The following is a 16,583-nucleotide window of genomic DNA, read 5'->3' as shown; positions in this document are numbered from 1 at the left end:
GAAAAATGTAAGGGATTACAAGTTCACTCTCAAACCTTAAATTATAGTCTTTCTCCACAAACAATTATATAACATCTAAAAATAACTAATTTTCTCTCTATTTTTGTAGATCTAATTTTCTATTATGTATAAACTATAAAGAGATACACCAAAGAGACACATGATGCCTTCTTACTCCCATCTCAATAGGAGTGGGAAAGCCAATCTATATCCCTAATAAAGGAAAAGGCATGTATCTATACTTCTCCTACAACGTAGAAGATCTATACTTCTCCTACCATCCAGCCAACCAATTTTGATCAAGAGAGTCACTTACCGTTTGATTTTAGATTCAACGTCTCAAAGTACTTTTTTTTTAGTTTTTTTTTTATACAAATTGTATGAATATGAAATTTGGTACGTGCCATCTTTTTATTGGGGCGCATCTATAAAAAATATTAAAAATAATTTTTCATTAAAATATAATGACCAAAATATCCCTTGAAACTTTTAGGTATATTTTGGTTATTTTATTTTATTGAAAATATTTTTTTATATTTTTCACTAGTGCGAGTTTAATAGCGGATTGGACCTCCAAAATTTGGTATCAAAATAGTTTATAGAAAAAAAATTAAAAATAAAATAGTGTAGAGACGTTATGTTATGATTGAGGCAATCTTAGTCTTCCATTTAGAATGGACAGTGGGATAAGGAAAAATATATAAGTTTTAGGAAAATGGCTTAAAATCTCAAATATGAACTTTTTAGGCACTTTACTCTGACCTAACTTTTTCTAGCAACTCCCCCCCCCCCCCCCCCCCCCCCGCCCCCCCTCCAAAAAATTATGTTTCTTAGCAAATACCTCCAATACAAAAAGTTTTTTTTTTTAATGAAAATACTCTTCCTTTACCTAACAAATCATTTTCGCTGGAGATGGACGTTTTTTTTAATGAAAATACTCTTCTTTTACCTAACAAATCATTTTCGTTGGAGATGGCGGTCCAACGTTTTGAAGAGACGGTCGGGCGATTATTCTCCAATACAAAAAGTTCTTATTTTATATACAAAAGTGCCCTTCCTTTGCATAACAAATCATTTTGGCTAGAGATGGCAGTCCAGTGTTTGGAAGAGGCGGTTCGACGATTATTTCACTGGAATAACTGTCGGAAGTTTCATTGTGGTGGTCTCGAGATTGTGCTATTGGAGAAATGAGCAATCCGTTTTGAAATAGCAATCCAAAATTTTGAAGGAGTAGTCCGGCGTATTGAAGTGGCGATACGGTATTGGAGAAATGAGTAATCCGTTTTGAAATAACAGTCCGAAATTTTGAAGGAGTAGTCCGGCATACTGAAATGGCCATACGACATTTTAAAGGGGACAAAGTAGCTCCGGCGTTTTGAAGTGAGCAGTTCAGCTGTTGGGTGTTTCTTTTTAGTGGGAAACAAAAATGGTATTTTCTTAAAAAAGATAAAAATAAACTTTTTGTATTGAGGGATATTAGCTAAGTTAATTTTAGAAAAAAATATGTTAGAAAAAATTAGAGTGGGATAAAATACATAAAAAAAAATTCATATTTAAGCGATTTTGTCTGCCGTAGGGGAAGCATACAAACCTTGTCGTAGGGGAAGCAGAAACCTTGCGCATGACCCTTATCCGCGAACTTCCTTAATCACGAGGACCAATTAGTCATTGTAAGTTAAACAAAATTAGCCTCTGTTGCCCGCAATAAAAACAGGAGAGAGGGAAAAGAGCTCCATTGTCGAGCGCGTCTCAAACCCTAGATCAACTTTGCTCTCGCAGAACTCCAGTAAGTGGGAATTTTATATGTTTTTTGTAATTTTATATTTAGAGAGAGAAAGAAAAAAGGGAGAGAAAAATTTGTATTTTTTCTTCTGAATTTGGAGAGAGGGAAAGGGTGAGAATAGAGAGGGGGGAGAGAGATTCGTATGCTTTTTTTTCTTTTATACCGTTTCCTGTATAGGCATGTTCTCATTCTCCATGAACAATAAACAAAACAATCGTAGAGTGCCTTTAATTCTACACAGAAAAGAACCCAAAAGGCAACCTTTGAAGTCTCAATTACCAGGGTTTTTCTCTTCTAATCTGACTCTTATTATCGGATACATTCCTTTAGAGTCTTATTTCTCATAACTTCTTTGCCAAATTCGTGGTTTTTTCAGAGTTCTTCTTTCCTCTTTAAATCAAAATTTTCGAGTTTGATTGGAGTTGATTGAATTATTAAAGGGGAATGTTGGCCTCACTACTGAGTCTGAATTTGCTGGTTCGACAAACTTTATATTGATTTGGGTTGGGTTTTTTAGCTGATTCTGTATCCCCCTTAACTTGTTTCAATTGGGTTGATAATACTAAGGAGGAGAAAAGGAAGTTGGGTTGGTCAATTCCAGATAGATAGAGAGATTGGCCATATTTTATACCAATTTGATTTGGGATTTTGCAGTGAGAGTTTTTCTCCCCTCTTCCTGCTTGAATTCAGCTGACGATTAGGGCAGAAGCAACTAGAAAAGAGGGAAAGAACAGAAAAAAAAAAAAAAATACATTAATCAAAGACTAGAGAGTACTTATGTTTTCCCAAAACATGAGGGATTTTGATACCAAAAGAATTCGAAATATATGCATTCTTGCTCATGTAGACCATGGAAAAACGACCCTTGCCGACCATTTAATCGCTGGTTCAGTAAATGGATTGGTGCACCCAAAACAAGCTGGAAAGCTAAGGTTCATGGACTATCTTGACGAAGAACAAAAGAGAGCCATCACAATGAAAAGCTCTTCAATAGCTTTGGAGTACAAAGACCACCTCATCAACCTCATCGACTCACCTGGTCACATCGACTTTTGCAGTGAAGTCTCTACAGCTGCTCGTATAAGTGATGGTGCTTTGGTTCTCGTTGATTCAGTAGAAGGCATACACATTCAAACCCATGCGGTTTTGAGACAAGCGTTTGTCGAGAAGTTAACCCCATGTTTGGTTCTTAACAAGATTGATAGGCTTATCTCTGAGCTCAAATTAAGCCCCATGGAAGCGTATAACAAGTTGCAGAGGATAGTTCATGAGGTTAATAGCATCATGAGCACCTATAAATCAGAGAAATACCTTTCAGATGTGGATTCCATTCTTAACCAAGAGAACCAGGATGGAACCGAAGAATTCATGGAGGAAGATGAAGAGGATACATTTCAACCCCACAAGGGTAACGTGGCTTTTGTGTGTGCCTTAGATGGGTGGGGCTTTTCTATCAAGGAATTTGCAGAGATTTATGCTAATAAGCTTGGGGCCAGCTCGGGAGCATTGCAGAAGGCTTTATGGGGTAGCTATTTTTTCAATCCTAAGACCAAGATGATAGCCAGCAAAAAAGGAGCTGGCTCAACTAAGACTAGTAGTAATAAACCCATGTTTGTTCAGTTTGTGCTTGAACCTCTATGGCAAGTTTATCAGGCGGCTATTGCAGGGGATCAGGGAATGTTAGAAAAGGTGATCAAATCATTTAATTTGTCTATACCAGCTCGTGAGCTTCAAAACAAGGATCCCAAGGTTGTTCTCCAAGCTGTTATGAGTAGGTGGCTTCCTTTATCTGACACTATTTTGTCAATGGTTGTTCGATGCATGCCTGATCCTATTTTGGCACAGTCGATTAGGGTATCTCGGTTGCTACCCAAGAAAGAGGTTGAGAATGGTCACAATGGATTTGAAGAAGTACTAGCCGAAATGGAGCACGTGAGAGAATCAGTTGAGCAGTGTGATTCTAGAGATGAAGCTCCATGTGTAGCGTTTGTTTCTAAAATGTTTGCTCTCCCAATAAAAATGCTCCCAAAAAAGGGTCCAAATGGTGAAATTCTGAATAGTATGGAGGAGGAAAATGGAGTTGGGGACTCAGATTCAGGGAGCCAAGAGTGTTTTCTTGCATTTGCTAGGGTTTTCAGCGGGGTCTTATCAATGGGTCAGAAGATTTATGTGCTCTCTTCGCTATATGATCCGTTAAAAAGTGAATCTATGCATAAGCATGTGCAAGAAGGGGAAATCCAGTCCTTGTATATGATGATGGGTCAAGGTTTGAAGCCTGTTTCCTGTGTGAGAGCTGGTAATGTGGCAGCTATTCGAGGCCTTGGCCAGAATATATTGAAAAGTGCAACCCTTTCTTCAACGAAGAGTTGTTGGCCTTTTTCAAGCTTGATATTTCAGGTGGCTCCCTCTTTGAGGGTGGCTATCGAGCCCTCAGACCCGGCAGACATGGGTGCCCTTATGAAGGGACTTAGGCTCTTGAATAGGGCAGACCCATTTGTCGAAATTACTGTTTCTTCAAGGGGTGAACAGGTACTTGCAGCAGCTGGAGAGGTTCATTTAGAGAGATGCATAAAGGATTTGAAGGAACGGTTTGCTCGAGTGAGCTTGGAAGTCTCGCCTCCTCTTGTTTCTTATAAGGAGACCATAGAAGGGGATGATTCTAATGCTATAGATACATTGAAGAAGGTCTTGTCAGGTGGCTTTGATTATGTTGAGAGAACCACTCCAAATGGTAGATGCGTAGTGAGGGTCCAAGTTATCAAACTCCCTTCAGCTCTTACCAAGGTTCTTGATGAGAATGCTGGTTTTTTTGTACATATATTTGAAGGGAAATTGGGGCTAAGAACTCCAAGTATGGCTAAACACAGAAAAGATGAATCTGCTAAGGATGGAGACCAAACTCAAGACTCGGTCGCGATGCTTAGAAAACAGTTGCTCACCGCCATTGAGAGTGAGATATGCCAAGAAACTGACAAGGAGAAGTTTGAAAAGCATAGAGCTCTTTGGGTTGAGTTTCTTCAAAGGATTTGGGCACTTGGGCCTCGACAAGTTGGCCCTAACATCCTCCTTGTCCCTTATTTAAGGGAAGGGGAGGAAAGACCCGAGCAAGCCTGTGTCTTGATTAAAGGGTCACCCCACGTATCTGAAAAGCTAGGATTCATTGATTCCTCCAAAGCTGTATCATCAGTTGAAGAAGCATCTGAAAGAGAACTCAGGTCTCTTTCCATGGAAGCTGAGAGCTTAGCAAGCAGTGTGGTTTCTGGTTTCCAATTGGCCACACAAATTGGACCTCTCTGCGATGAACCAATGTGGGGTTTGGCCTTTCTGGTTGAAGGTTCTGTCGTCCCTCACAGGAATCAGTCTGATAATTCTGATCAAATCCAACTTCCCGATCAATATGGGATCTTCACTGGTCAGGTTATGACTGCTGTTAAGGAAGCATGCAGGGCTGCTGTTCTCTCTAGAAAGCCAAGGATTGTTGAAGCCATGTATTTTTGTGAGCTTACTACACCAACAGAGTGTTTGGGAGCTATGTATGCTGTTCTTGCTAGGAGGAGGGCCAGGGTCTTAAAAGAAGAAATGCAAGAGGGTTCAGCATTGTTTACTGTTCATGCTTATGTTCCCGTTAGTGAGAGTTTCGGGTTTGCTGATGAGCTTAGGAGGTGGACTTCCGGGGGTTCGAGCGCTCTTCTTCTTCTTAGCCATTGGGAAGCTTTGCATGAGGACCCTTTCTTTGTACCCAAAACTGAGGAGGAGATTGAAGAGTTTGGGGATGGCTCTAGTGTTTTACCAAACACTGCAAGAAAGCTTATTGATGGAGTGAGAAGGCGCAAAGGGCTTCCAGTTGAGGAGAAGGTGGTTCAGCATGCAACAAAACAAAGAACCCTAGCTCGAAAAGTGTGAGAATTTTGAAGCCATCCCATTTCTTGGGGGCTTCCATTTTGCAATCTTTCTTATAAATTCACATCAATTTTGGTAAAAGTTTCTGTTAGTGTACGGCTTTTACTTCTTGATTTTTAATTGAGCTTATTATATATATCTTCGTTCTTCATCGCAAGGTATTCATTCCATATTGAACTTTCTTGGGTGTGAAATCTTTAATTTGAGTATAGTAGATGGCAAGTAGTTTAACTAAATAGAAGGAATTATATTGCAAGTAGTTTAACTAAATAGCAGAAATTGTATGGCTCTCAAACTTTCAAAACTTACGCTAGATTTTTGGATCTTTTGGACACAAGAAAGTAAGCAGCCATTGATTTGAATTCATATCTAATTTTTGCCGATTCTCTTTCCCTTCTTATTCTCTCTCTTTCCCTTATCTCTTCCCTTCTCTCATTGTGATTGTGCTATCAAATCCTTTCTCTCATTGTGATTGTACTACCATTGGTTTTAATTCGTAGAATGTTATTATAAATAAAACCTTAATTTTCTTTGGATGATGAAATATATTTAGTACGCAGTCTTGTGTACTTGTGCACCATGCCCCTTTCTTGGACAGAGAGAGAGAGGGACAGAGCATCAAGGCAACAAGGTTGGAACTCTTTTGGTTCAAAAGGTGGGAACTCTTTTGGTTCAACTGGATTCTATAGCGCTTTTTAATCATTTTATAAAATGTATGTTTATCTCTTGCGAGAACCACAATCTTTTTTTGTGGAAATTTATTAAAATACACATGCTTTAAAAACTATTTAATATTCGGTGTGGTTTGTATGGAGCTTAGGCTCTAAACAATCAAATTAGAGCCTTCCTTCGAATACTGTCGAGAAATGTAGTGTCAATACTGAAAATATTTGTGATAGCTTTAAAATATATTTTCATCTTTATTTATAAAGTTTGAAGCTTCAAAAATAGTGTAGATCGATAGATCTATAAAAACTTGAAAATTGACGGTCCAAAAATGTATTACAAAATGCGTAAGTTTTAAAATTTGAAATCCATTTTTTTTCTCATGTCCATGCATCTTGATGTCGAGATGATGAATTTGAGCATATTTGGGCATGAAAACAACATCTTCTAGAGAAATTTTTGAAATAGGTTCAAATTTGATTGTTTAGAGCCTCGGCTCTATATAAACTTTTCCCTTTAATATTTTATCCAATTTTAAGTATTCTAACACATGATTATGTATTTTACCAATACACTTCTCAATGACAAAAATCACATTCACTTTTTGCATAGTCAAAAGTATACAGAAAGGGGTACTTTAAGTAATTTTACTATTCACATAAAAAAACCAATATCATTTATATACTACATTATTAAACCAATATCATTTATATACTACATTATTAAACCAAAATTAAGGGATTGATATGTGTCAAAAGAATAAAAAAGGACCCTATGTATAAAAAGATTATGAGATACATGTTAAGACTTCTAAAAATAATGTCTCTAAATTTTAATGTGTAAACTCTAAAGAAGAGAGAGAAAGGAGTTTATTTTTTTAAAAAATCTCATAAAATCTTGAAAAAAAATATTAAAGAGATATCAACACTCAAAAAGAAATATTAAGAGGATATCTATTAAAATTTAAAAAGATGATGTGGAAAAGAAAGATCTTAAAATTTTGAAAGATGCTATATGTAAAAGGGGTCTTATATGGTCTTAAAGACGTACACACGTGGATGCTAAATATTGAGAAAGGGAGAGATGCCATAGAAGGGGAGGAGAGAGAGAGCAAGAGAAACTCTTAAATTGTAAGAGCGAGAGAGTTGGATAGAACAATAAAAAAGATAAAATTAAAATATATACCTTTAAGAAGAGATTGAGAGAGCATTCACATTCCATCTCAAAAAAGATAAAATTAAAATACATATATTTAAGAAGAGATCGAGAGAGCGTTCACATTCCATCTCTAGAGAGATATAGAGAGAGAGGAAAGTTGAGGATATAGAGAGAGACTCCCAAACGACGAAGAGAGAGAGGGGGTTGTGGAAAAAAAAGGAGGGAGGGAGTTTTTTTTTTAATATATTTTTTATGAAAATTGTTCATAGAATCATTACTCTTTTTAAATATTTACAAAAAAATACCATGATTAATAAAAATTACTACTACGCAAACCTAGTGATTTTTTCTATTAGTAATATAAATTAAAATAATCATTGTGCTGATTTTTTTGCTTTACTTTTCCTTTAACATTTTTGTATCTAAAAAAATGTTATGCTTTTATATTTGATGATCGATGCTTTTTATCACATAAAACACACGTGCTTCGTACTGGTATATATTATCATACAAACCTGAGAAGAGAACCACTTTATTAAGGTAACACGTGTACTTTTTGAATTTTAAGTTGGACGAGGTTTCTATCAGCTGATTCATATGCACACATGCAGCCCCCTTCTAAAATCCATTTTAAGGATAGATTTTTCAACTCAGTTTTTTATTTTTATAGATTTATCATCTTGGCTAAGATGATCATAAATGTGAGAAGATAAATAAATATTTAGTTTATTATTTTGTAAACCATTCATACATTATTTATGTTGCACAACGTCCATGTTAGGATGAACGTTCGCTATTGAGCTGGCTCGCTTACTCACGCTACACTTTTCTTTTCTTTTTTTTTAAGTTTGCCCATTCTTATGGTTTTTTAAGTGTCAATGATGCTTCAAACTATATTTGACTTACAATCTGCTATGACTATCATGATTTTCAATAAATTATGATGCCTTTACGGTTCTAAAACTATCGTGAAGGCTATTTTCGTCCATTCACTTAAAATATAGGTATTGATGAGGTTTTAAAAAGTTTGAAGTTTATTTTCAATAATCCAAATATTAAGGTATATTTTTTTATAAGTTTCATAGAAATTTTTGGAATTTTTAGAATTTTTTATTAATAAATGGACAGTTTTAAAGAGTAACCAAACTCACATGTAAAAATGTGGCCCCCTCTAATAATGAACCTAGACCATCCGTTTGGTGAATTTCAAGATCTAAGCCTTTATGAATTCAAAATCAAATTTTTTTCTTAGTACTGTTAATCTAATGATACTAGAGCTATCTCAAAAAATTTGGAAAGGAAAAAATCCTTCTAAGCCTAGATAAGTATCTCACTACAACGTCGACTTATATTAATTGGACTAAAAAAACACTTTCTAGGATGTGTTTTCAATTTTTACCTTTTTGTGATAGTTTATTACAATGAAAAGAGTGTATATTTAAAAATTAGGGTCAAACAAATGGCTATAAAATGGTTTATAAAGATTGTTTTATTATATTACTATATAACCATTGCCCACACACACATATATATATATATTAAGGAAAAGTTTATATAGAGCCGAGGCTCTAAATAATCAAATTTGAGCCTACATCAAAAATTTCACTAGAAGAGGTTGTTTTGATGCCCAAATATCTTCAAATTGATCATCTCAATATCAAGAAGTATGGATATAAGAAAAAAATGGATTTCAAATTTTACAAATAGTGTATTTTGTAATGCATATTTTGACCGTCAATTTTTAAGTTTTCATAGATATGTAGATCTATGCTATTTTTAAAGTTTTAAACTTTATAAATAAATATGAAAATATATTTTAAGGCTATCACAAAGATTTCCAATAATGAAACCACATTGCTCGACACTATTTGAAAGTAGGCTCTAATTTGATTGTTTAGAGCCTAGGCCCTATACAAACCGCACCCATATATATATATATATATATACTACAAAACGCCTATAGGCAAAAATGAACAGTGATTTCGCCTACCCTCATCACCGTCCAAAGTTCATCTCATGGTCACGATTGTCCGGTAGTGTTTCATTTTTCATTTTTTTTTACAAATTGGAATGACCTGAAATTTGGAACGTGTTCATAAAAAATAGGTGAATCTAAAAAAAAATATAAAAAAAAATATTTTACTTGAAAAAAATTGACCAAAATATCCCTCAAAAGTTTTGGAGGTATTTTGATCAATATATTTTTATTAGGTACACCTCACTAAGATGTACACACGCTCCAAATTTCAAGTAATTTGGATTTGTAGAAAAAAAAAAGAAACACTACCGGACAATCGTGACCGTGCGATGTAGTTTGGATGGTGATGAAGGTAGGCGAAATCATTGTTCACCATCCAAACTTCATCGCACGGTCACGATTTTCCGGTAGTATTTTATTTTTTATTTTTTTCTACAAATCTAAATTACTCGAAATTTGGAACGTGTACATCTTAGTAAAGTGCACTTAATAAAAATATAAAAAAATAATTCGCAAAATATAAATTGATCAAAATACCCCTAAAAATTTAAGAGGGTATTTTGGTCAATTTATATTTTACGAATTATTTTTTTTATATTTTTATTAAGTGCACTTCACTAAGATGTACAAACACTCCAAATTTAAGATCATTCTGATTAGTAAAAAAAAAATTGAAAATTGAAACACTACCAAACAACTATGACCGTGCGATAAAATTTAGATGGTGAAGAGGGTAGACGAAATCACCGTTCATTTTCGCCTATAGACGTTTTGTAGTATCTTTCATCTATATATATATGTGTATGTATGCGCGTGTGTGTATAAAATAGGGATAGAGAAAGTACAAAATTCCATCCATTCAAGCACGTCTGCGAGCAAGTACACCAAAATTTTCTCAGTTGTGTGAGGAATAGAAAGTTCATAAAACAATTTAGCTTAATTCAAAAAATGGCACTGGTTGCTTGGCTTTAATATCAAAAACCAAATTTAAAACCTCCAACCTTAGCATCAGTAACTGAGTCCCAAAATGATATCGATTTTTTCTCTTTGGATTGCTTCTCTTGAATAAGTCGTTGAATGGAACCTGGAAAAGCAGCTTCATATGCACTCCTAAACTTCTCATGCAAATTGACTCTATCTCTAGTCCCTGAGACCAGTTCTTTCGCATTGGGCTTCTTTAGGAAGTCCAAAACGTTCAACAAATTTCTCCTGAAAATCCCAAATCAAACACCAAACATGATAAATGAACCCTGATTTTACTTTTAATAAGAAAATGCTTTCTTTCTCTCTCTCCCCACACACAATAAAAATTCCAGTTATGGCCTTTGTGTAAATGCATGCAGCCATACATGCGTCCACATGCAGGATGCTGTCCTGACGAAGAGGATGCTGTCCTGAGAAATATGATCGCATGCATAGAGAGAGAGCGGTGCCACATGTATAACTATGATTGTGTGTTTGTGGGGGCAGAGAGAGATATCACAATAACCAGGAAAATCATGAAGAAACCAACATAGTACTTGAGAAAATAATAATAACATAATAAAGGAGAAAAAAAGGAAAGACTTGAACAAAAAACCTAGAGCTTACCACATGGCCTAGACTAAAGCTACTTAAATTGTGAAAGAATTTTCAGAAATTGTGAAAGAATTTTCAGAATGAAATTAATGTTGAGATAAAATGAATAGGTGGTTTCACAGAAGGAAGACCGAGCTAAATCAATTTAACAGTTTTGAATCGAGCCAATATATCGAATCCAATCTGTGATAGGAGCCCAAGCTAAGGTTCCCTAGAGATGTCTCAAGTTGGCATTAGACAAGGTAGCGGCAGCCTTTGCCAGAGAATCAGTCTCACCATTTGCTTCTCTCAAAACGTGATTCCACTAGATGTGTAGATTCCTTGAGAGATGACAGATTTCTTCGAAAATACTGTCCTGCCTCCAAAGCCAAAGGGCAGTGCCTGAGGCCCAGGTTATAACACTGTAAGAGACGCCTTCAATGGTAACATACTGCCTCCAGCTAGTATCTAACATCCTGAGGCCTTCCCGGAGGGCAAAGGCCTCTGCAATAGTTGAATCAGAGACACCAATGGGAATAGAAAAGGAGCAAAAGGTATTGCTGTTGTGGTCGCGGAACAAGCCACCTATGCCTACAAGGCCTGGATTTCCGAGAAAGCACCTGCCAAAGTTGAGTTTGATGTGGCCTACTTCAGGTGGTCTCCAAAAGGAAGAGCGTGGGGGCCTTTGAGGTTTGAAGGAAAGAATGGGAGTCCAGCTGTGTAGGAAATCAGAGTGGCAAAGATTTCTGAAGTGTTTGTGGTGGGTGGCCTAGAAGATGACAGCTTCTTTGATCTTTTCTACTAGTGCATTCAAAGAAGATGACTGGCTTCGAAAAATTCTTGCATTTCTCTCAGGTCCAGATAGTTCAAAGAGTGGCAGCCACAGAAGCTTGCCACAGCATTGTGCCAGCCTTAGGCCATGTGGTTGAGAAAGTAGAGCTGATGAGATGAGGCACATCAGGTAGCGTGACCCACTGCCGTTGGAATAGCTGAAGGATGTTAGCCCAAATAGCTGAGGCGAACTTGCAACGGATGAAAAGGTGGGCATTGGTCTCCTCATCTTCAGTGCATAGGATGCATCTGTTCACATCTTCAAGGTAGGATCCCAACACAGATGGTGGACATAAGCCGCATACATCATGCCATGATCAAGAGAGCCACGGATAATCTCACTGTCCATGCTACGGATCCAATAGTTGATAACGAGACACACAAATCCTGTATGACACCCATCCTTCATGGCAATTTCTCGTTTTTTTGATAAAAACAAGAAAAAAGAAAAATCAATTTAACATTTTGAATGGTATAAAAATGATTTTTCCTTTCTTTTTCAGGTATGTTTTTTTTAGAAATATGGAACCCAAAATTTCCCCCTCAAACTTCCTTGGAAAGAAGCGAAAAAAAAAAAAAAAAAAAAGCCAAAACGCCCACATGAAAGTAAAAGGGAAAGTAATTATCTTTATTTTTTGAAAATAAAAACAAGTAAATTGATTATAAAGAGGACATGTAATTTAAGGAAGGAAAAATATGTTTTCCTTGCATTCTTAAAAACATCAACTGTGTATTGAGATATCATTAAAAAGAAAGGGCATTGCCCTTGACACCTAGTCCCTGATAGGGAAGACGTTGAAAGGTCGGCATTTTATTAGAGCATGACATCCCTACAATTATGATCATACTGCTTAGTATTGCAGATTTGTAAGCCTTCTGGGTTAGTGCAGGTTTGGCCCCTCCCGCTGCCCATGGCAAAAGCAAAATTAAAACAGGACAGTTACAACAATAGAGAAGGCCTTAATAAATTATACAGGCGCACTACTAAGTTGAAAAACTTTCCAATTACCTTCACTCCATGTTCCTACAGTATAATTTTGATCCTTTGAGCATTTTTTGGCATGATCAGTTAACCATATGAATAATTTTCTCTCAGAGTAGGTGCATAATACATTTCTTAATTACAGCCTTCTCAAGATTCTCTAATGCCTCCGACTTCCCTGATAAGTGCCCTAGGGGTAATGGTCATAATGGACTCTACTTAAGCCCCTCATTGTGGGATATAACATATCCAAATAATGTACCTTTCCTCTCCACCCACAGGCGCTTGAAGAGTTGAAGGTAGCTAAAGATGAATGTTCCATTCACCAAGTCAACCAAACTATGACAACCTTCATCTGTCCGTGATATGAAATTACGACCTTCATGTGTACATGATATTAAATAGAGCATTTCATTAGTCAGGAGTGAAATCATGTGTGTTGTATGGCTGCACCAAACTATGTGACCACTCTTCTACAATAAGGCCCAGTTAGGATAGCCAACTAAACGTGACTGCTACTATTATTTCATACAGTTATGAGAACTTTTCTGCAACACCATTTTTCCTTTCCATTTCTGAACCCTGTTTGAGTGAAAGACACCACAAACTACTGCACAAACTGACTAGCGTAAAAAACAAAAAAGGGAAAATATCAAAATAAAAATAAAAATAAAAGATGGACAACTCAACATTTTACCCATGTTTCTTTATTTAATTTCAAAATGCCCATAAAAACACATGATCTTAAGTTGAAATAGTTCCAAATGGGTAAAATGTTGAAGTTCATCTCTCATAGGTATTTTGATTAATTTCCCCAAAAAAAAAAAAAAAGCTGATTTCTTTGGTTTATGGTCTGTGGTGCACAAGAACACACCTACTCTGTCAGTCCACACTCGGATTAAGAGTTTGGTCCAAATGCATACAAATACAAATCCTCTCAACAAGTATGGTTTGAACTGAAAGGACAATTCAAAAGACATACATTTTTAATTCTTTTTCACAATGCTAGTATATCAAACTTGAATTTAGTTGGTCTCCCTAGTTTATTGGTGGAGGATGTTTCACAAAGGAGCATAGGAACAAGCTATTTTGTGTTCAATTCTCCTGCTTTGAATTCTAGACCACCATAAAACTACCACAAAACGATCATAATAGATGTAATAGGTGGCATTGACTGGAGAAATATGCTTATCATTTTTTATTTTATGTTTTTGACAGAAACTATGCTTATCAGTTTGATAGAACACTTTTCACTCAAGAAAAAGACCTATGGGTGATCTTGATAACTTCAGGAAACTATCAAAACTTGTACAGTTCTACCACGCCATAGCCGGAAAACAACCATTACCCTACAAAGAATTTTTGTGCCTCATATGCCTTATACTGACACGATATGGCCATGTCTCAGTGGAGGATCCCCCTGATATCCACAAAGAAAAGAACTTTCAGTTCAGAGTGCAAAGTGCAGACTCATCAACTACACCTAAGCACACATGTTTAAGGCTCTACAACTTTGAGTTGTCAATTGTCGGTTGTGTCACGGGTCACTTAGATGATACCGACTATTATTACCATGGAGGATCAAAAGAAACCATAAGGAAATTATTAAAGGTTTTGCTTTTTGATGGGATACTAATGGCAGGATTTAGTTCAAGTTGTTTAAAGTATAATGATGCACTAGCAGACAAGAATGCATATAACTAGACAATGTAGTGAAAAAACTTGAAATTGAATCTCATCCATTAGATTCCAATCCTCCAATCCCCTCATCAGCTAATTCAATCCATCATCTCAAATTTTAATTGAATCAAATGTAAATGGTATGAATCTTTCTAGTTTTGGCTAGATGACAAATGCATACACTTCTTTTTTAAGTGATAACATGCGCATCCGTTAGAAACAAAATTACACAAGAGATCAGTGTTTTACAACTAGCAGATAATCAAGCATTAAAACATCCATCTTGGCATCAACAGTTAGGCATGATCAAAATTAGTGAAAATAAGTGAAGGCATATCATAGGCAGTTGGGTTTCAATCAAAACAAGCAAAACCAAAACCCCCAACCCAAAAATAAATTAATAAATATAGATAGATAGATAGATAGATAGAGAGAGAAATAGAGAGTTAAAAATATAAGCTAAGTTACATGTTGAGATTGAGATCTAATCACCTGCTCACATAATTCTGAGTAATGGCAATGGACTCCTCTAGATTGATCACAAGATGCCACCACCCATTAGGCACAAAGATCACTTCTCCAGCCTTACAAACACATTCCACAGGCCTCCTCTTCCATTTCTTTGTTGCCCCATAAAAATTCATGAACCACTCCATTATAGAAACAGGGCAAGCCACTTCAGCTCCATCAGGGCTAGGATGTACACCAGGCGGAACCACATCAGGAGGAAATAAAACCCACTTCTTAGATCCTCTAATTACTGCATTCCAAGCTGAAGTAGAATTTGGGTCTATATGAAATGAAGAACCAGAACCAGTAGAGCCAATTATAAGCCACCTGTAATCTGGCCTTTCGGGCCCAAGAAGTGAGAACAAATCTTCGCTAAAATAATCAGGGACCTTATAATCGGCTGAAAGCTTGGGAATTTTCTCTCCAAATTTAGGATCAAATAAATATAGTGGTCTTTCTTCCTTGACATTATCAGCATACCTAAAGTAATCACTTAGTTTCATTTCTACAGGCCCTGCTGAAAAAGCGACATCACCTGAAACCTCTAAGAGATAATCTCTGATCCACTTCTCCATGGCTGGCCAATTCTCCAATGCATTGGCCAAAATTACTGGTTTATTAGGCTCTTCATAGAGAGTAATAAACTCTTCAACTGAGATTTTACTTTTTCTATCTACATTATCAATAGCTAGCCATTCTGGTTTCATTGCAAGGTTTGCACAAAGCCAGCTTTGGAAGAGATAATCAGAGTAGAAATCTCTTATTTTTGGAGCAAAAGATGAAATGGGTATTGGAAAACAAGGACACAATGATAAAATATAAGTGTTTTTCCAAGACCCAACAAAAGAAAACTCACCTTTGAGGTGTTCAAGGACCAGTTCTCTCCAAAGGGGTTCATGGTTGGAGAATACATAGAAAGCTTTGCTCACTACAGACAGAAAGCTCAAATCTTTGGCACCCAAAAGGCCCAAGATATCAACAATCAATTCATCAGTGAGAACATAGAGAGCTCCTAAGCCTGTGTGTCTTGAGTTGGCGGAAGAAGCATTTAAGAGAAGGTTGCCTAATGGTTGGACTCCATGGCTAAGTGAATGATTAGCTTGCAAGCTGAAACCATGGGCTGGGTCTCCTAGGTCGTCTTGTTCAAGAGTGTAATGGCCATTCTGGCTTTCTCGAGGCTCTGATTTATTCTTCTTCTTCTTCTTTTTGTGCTGGGGTTTATGGGTGCAGAGCTTGATTTCAGTGTGGGTTTTGCTTTTCATCGTTCTTCAGAGGCTGAGATAAAATCTTCAAGACTTCAATGAAGGGATATCTAAAGTCGCCTCAAGATCTCTCTCCTTCGCCCTCTCTAGGGACATACGCAGGGAGTCACGAATTCTCTCACTTTCTACAGTTGTCTCATTAGATCTCTCTCTCTCTCTCTAGGGGCCCGCCTGTTCTCAATCGCACGCGCTCTCTGACTTGGGGAGGCAACCGGTCCCGGCCGGCCGAACAGACACAGAACCGGAAAAAATAATATGGGACCTTGACCCATACCC

General features: G+C 36.6%; 2 protein-coding genes across 3 annotated transcripts; one reads left to right on the top strand and one right to left on the bottom strand.

The window, feature by feature from the left end:
- The first annotated feature begins 1,734 nt into the window (after positions 1-1,734).
- LOC18421595 (Ribosomal protein S5/Elongation factor G/III/V family protein) lies at positions 1,735-5,840 on the top strand. The gene has a single exon (XM_006826338.4). The coding sequence runs from the start codon at positions 2,561-2,563 to the stop codon at positions 5,684-5,686; it is 3,126 nt and encodes a 1,041-aa protein (XP_006826401.3). The 5' UTR covers positions 1,735-2,560; the 3' UTR covers positions 5,687-5,840.
- A 4,478-nt stretch (positions 5,841-10,318) lies between these two features.
- Positions 10,319-16,365, bottom strand: LOC18421594 (transferring glycosyl group transferase). Of its 2 annotated transcripts, XR_002279355.2 has the most exons (3): positions 15,028-16,365; positions 11,340-12,260; positions 10,319-10,694 (listed from the first exon to the last, which is right to left on the bottom strand). XR_002279355.2 is itself a non-coding variant. In XM_006826337.4 (2 exons), exons 1-2 carry the CDS (start codon positions 16,305-16,307, stop codon positions 10,460-10,462), a joined length of 1,515 nt encoding a protein of 504 aa, XP_006826400.2. In that variant the 5' UTR covers positions 16,308-16,365; the 3' UTR covers positions 10,319-10,459. The 2 variants fall into 2 exon arrangements, 1 of the variants encoding a protein (XP_006826400.2); XM_006826337.4 differs by lacking the exon at positions 11,340-12,260.
- Between the last annotated feature and the right edge of the window lie 218 nt (positions 16,366-16,583).

This window comes from Amborella trichopoda, chromosome 3 (genome assembly GCF_054954075.1).
Source record: "Amborella trichopoda isolate Santa Cruz 75 chromosome 3, AtrichopodaSantaCruz75HAP2 v2.0, whole genome shotgun sequence".
Taxonomy (NCBI): domain Eukaryota; kingdom Viridiplantae; phylum Streptophyta; class Magnoliopsida; order Amborellales; family Amborellaceae; genus Amborella; species Amborella trichopoda.
Note: the sequence above shows the minus strand (reverse complement) of the source record. Positions and strands in the feature narration are given on the sequence as shown.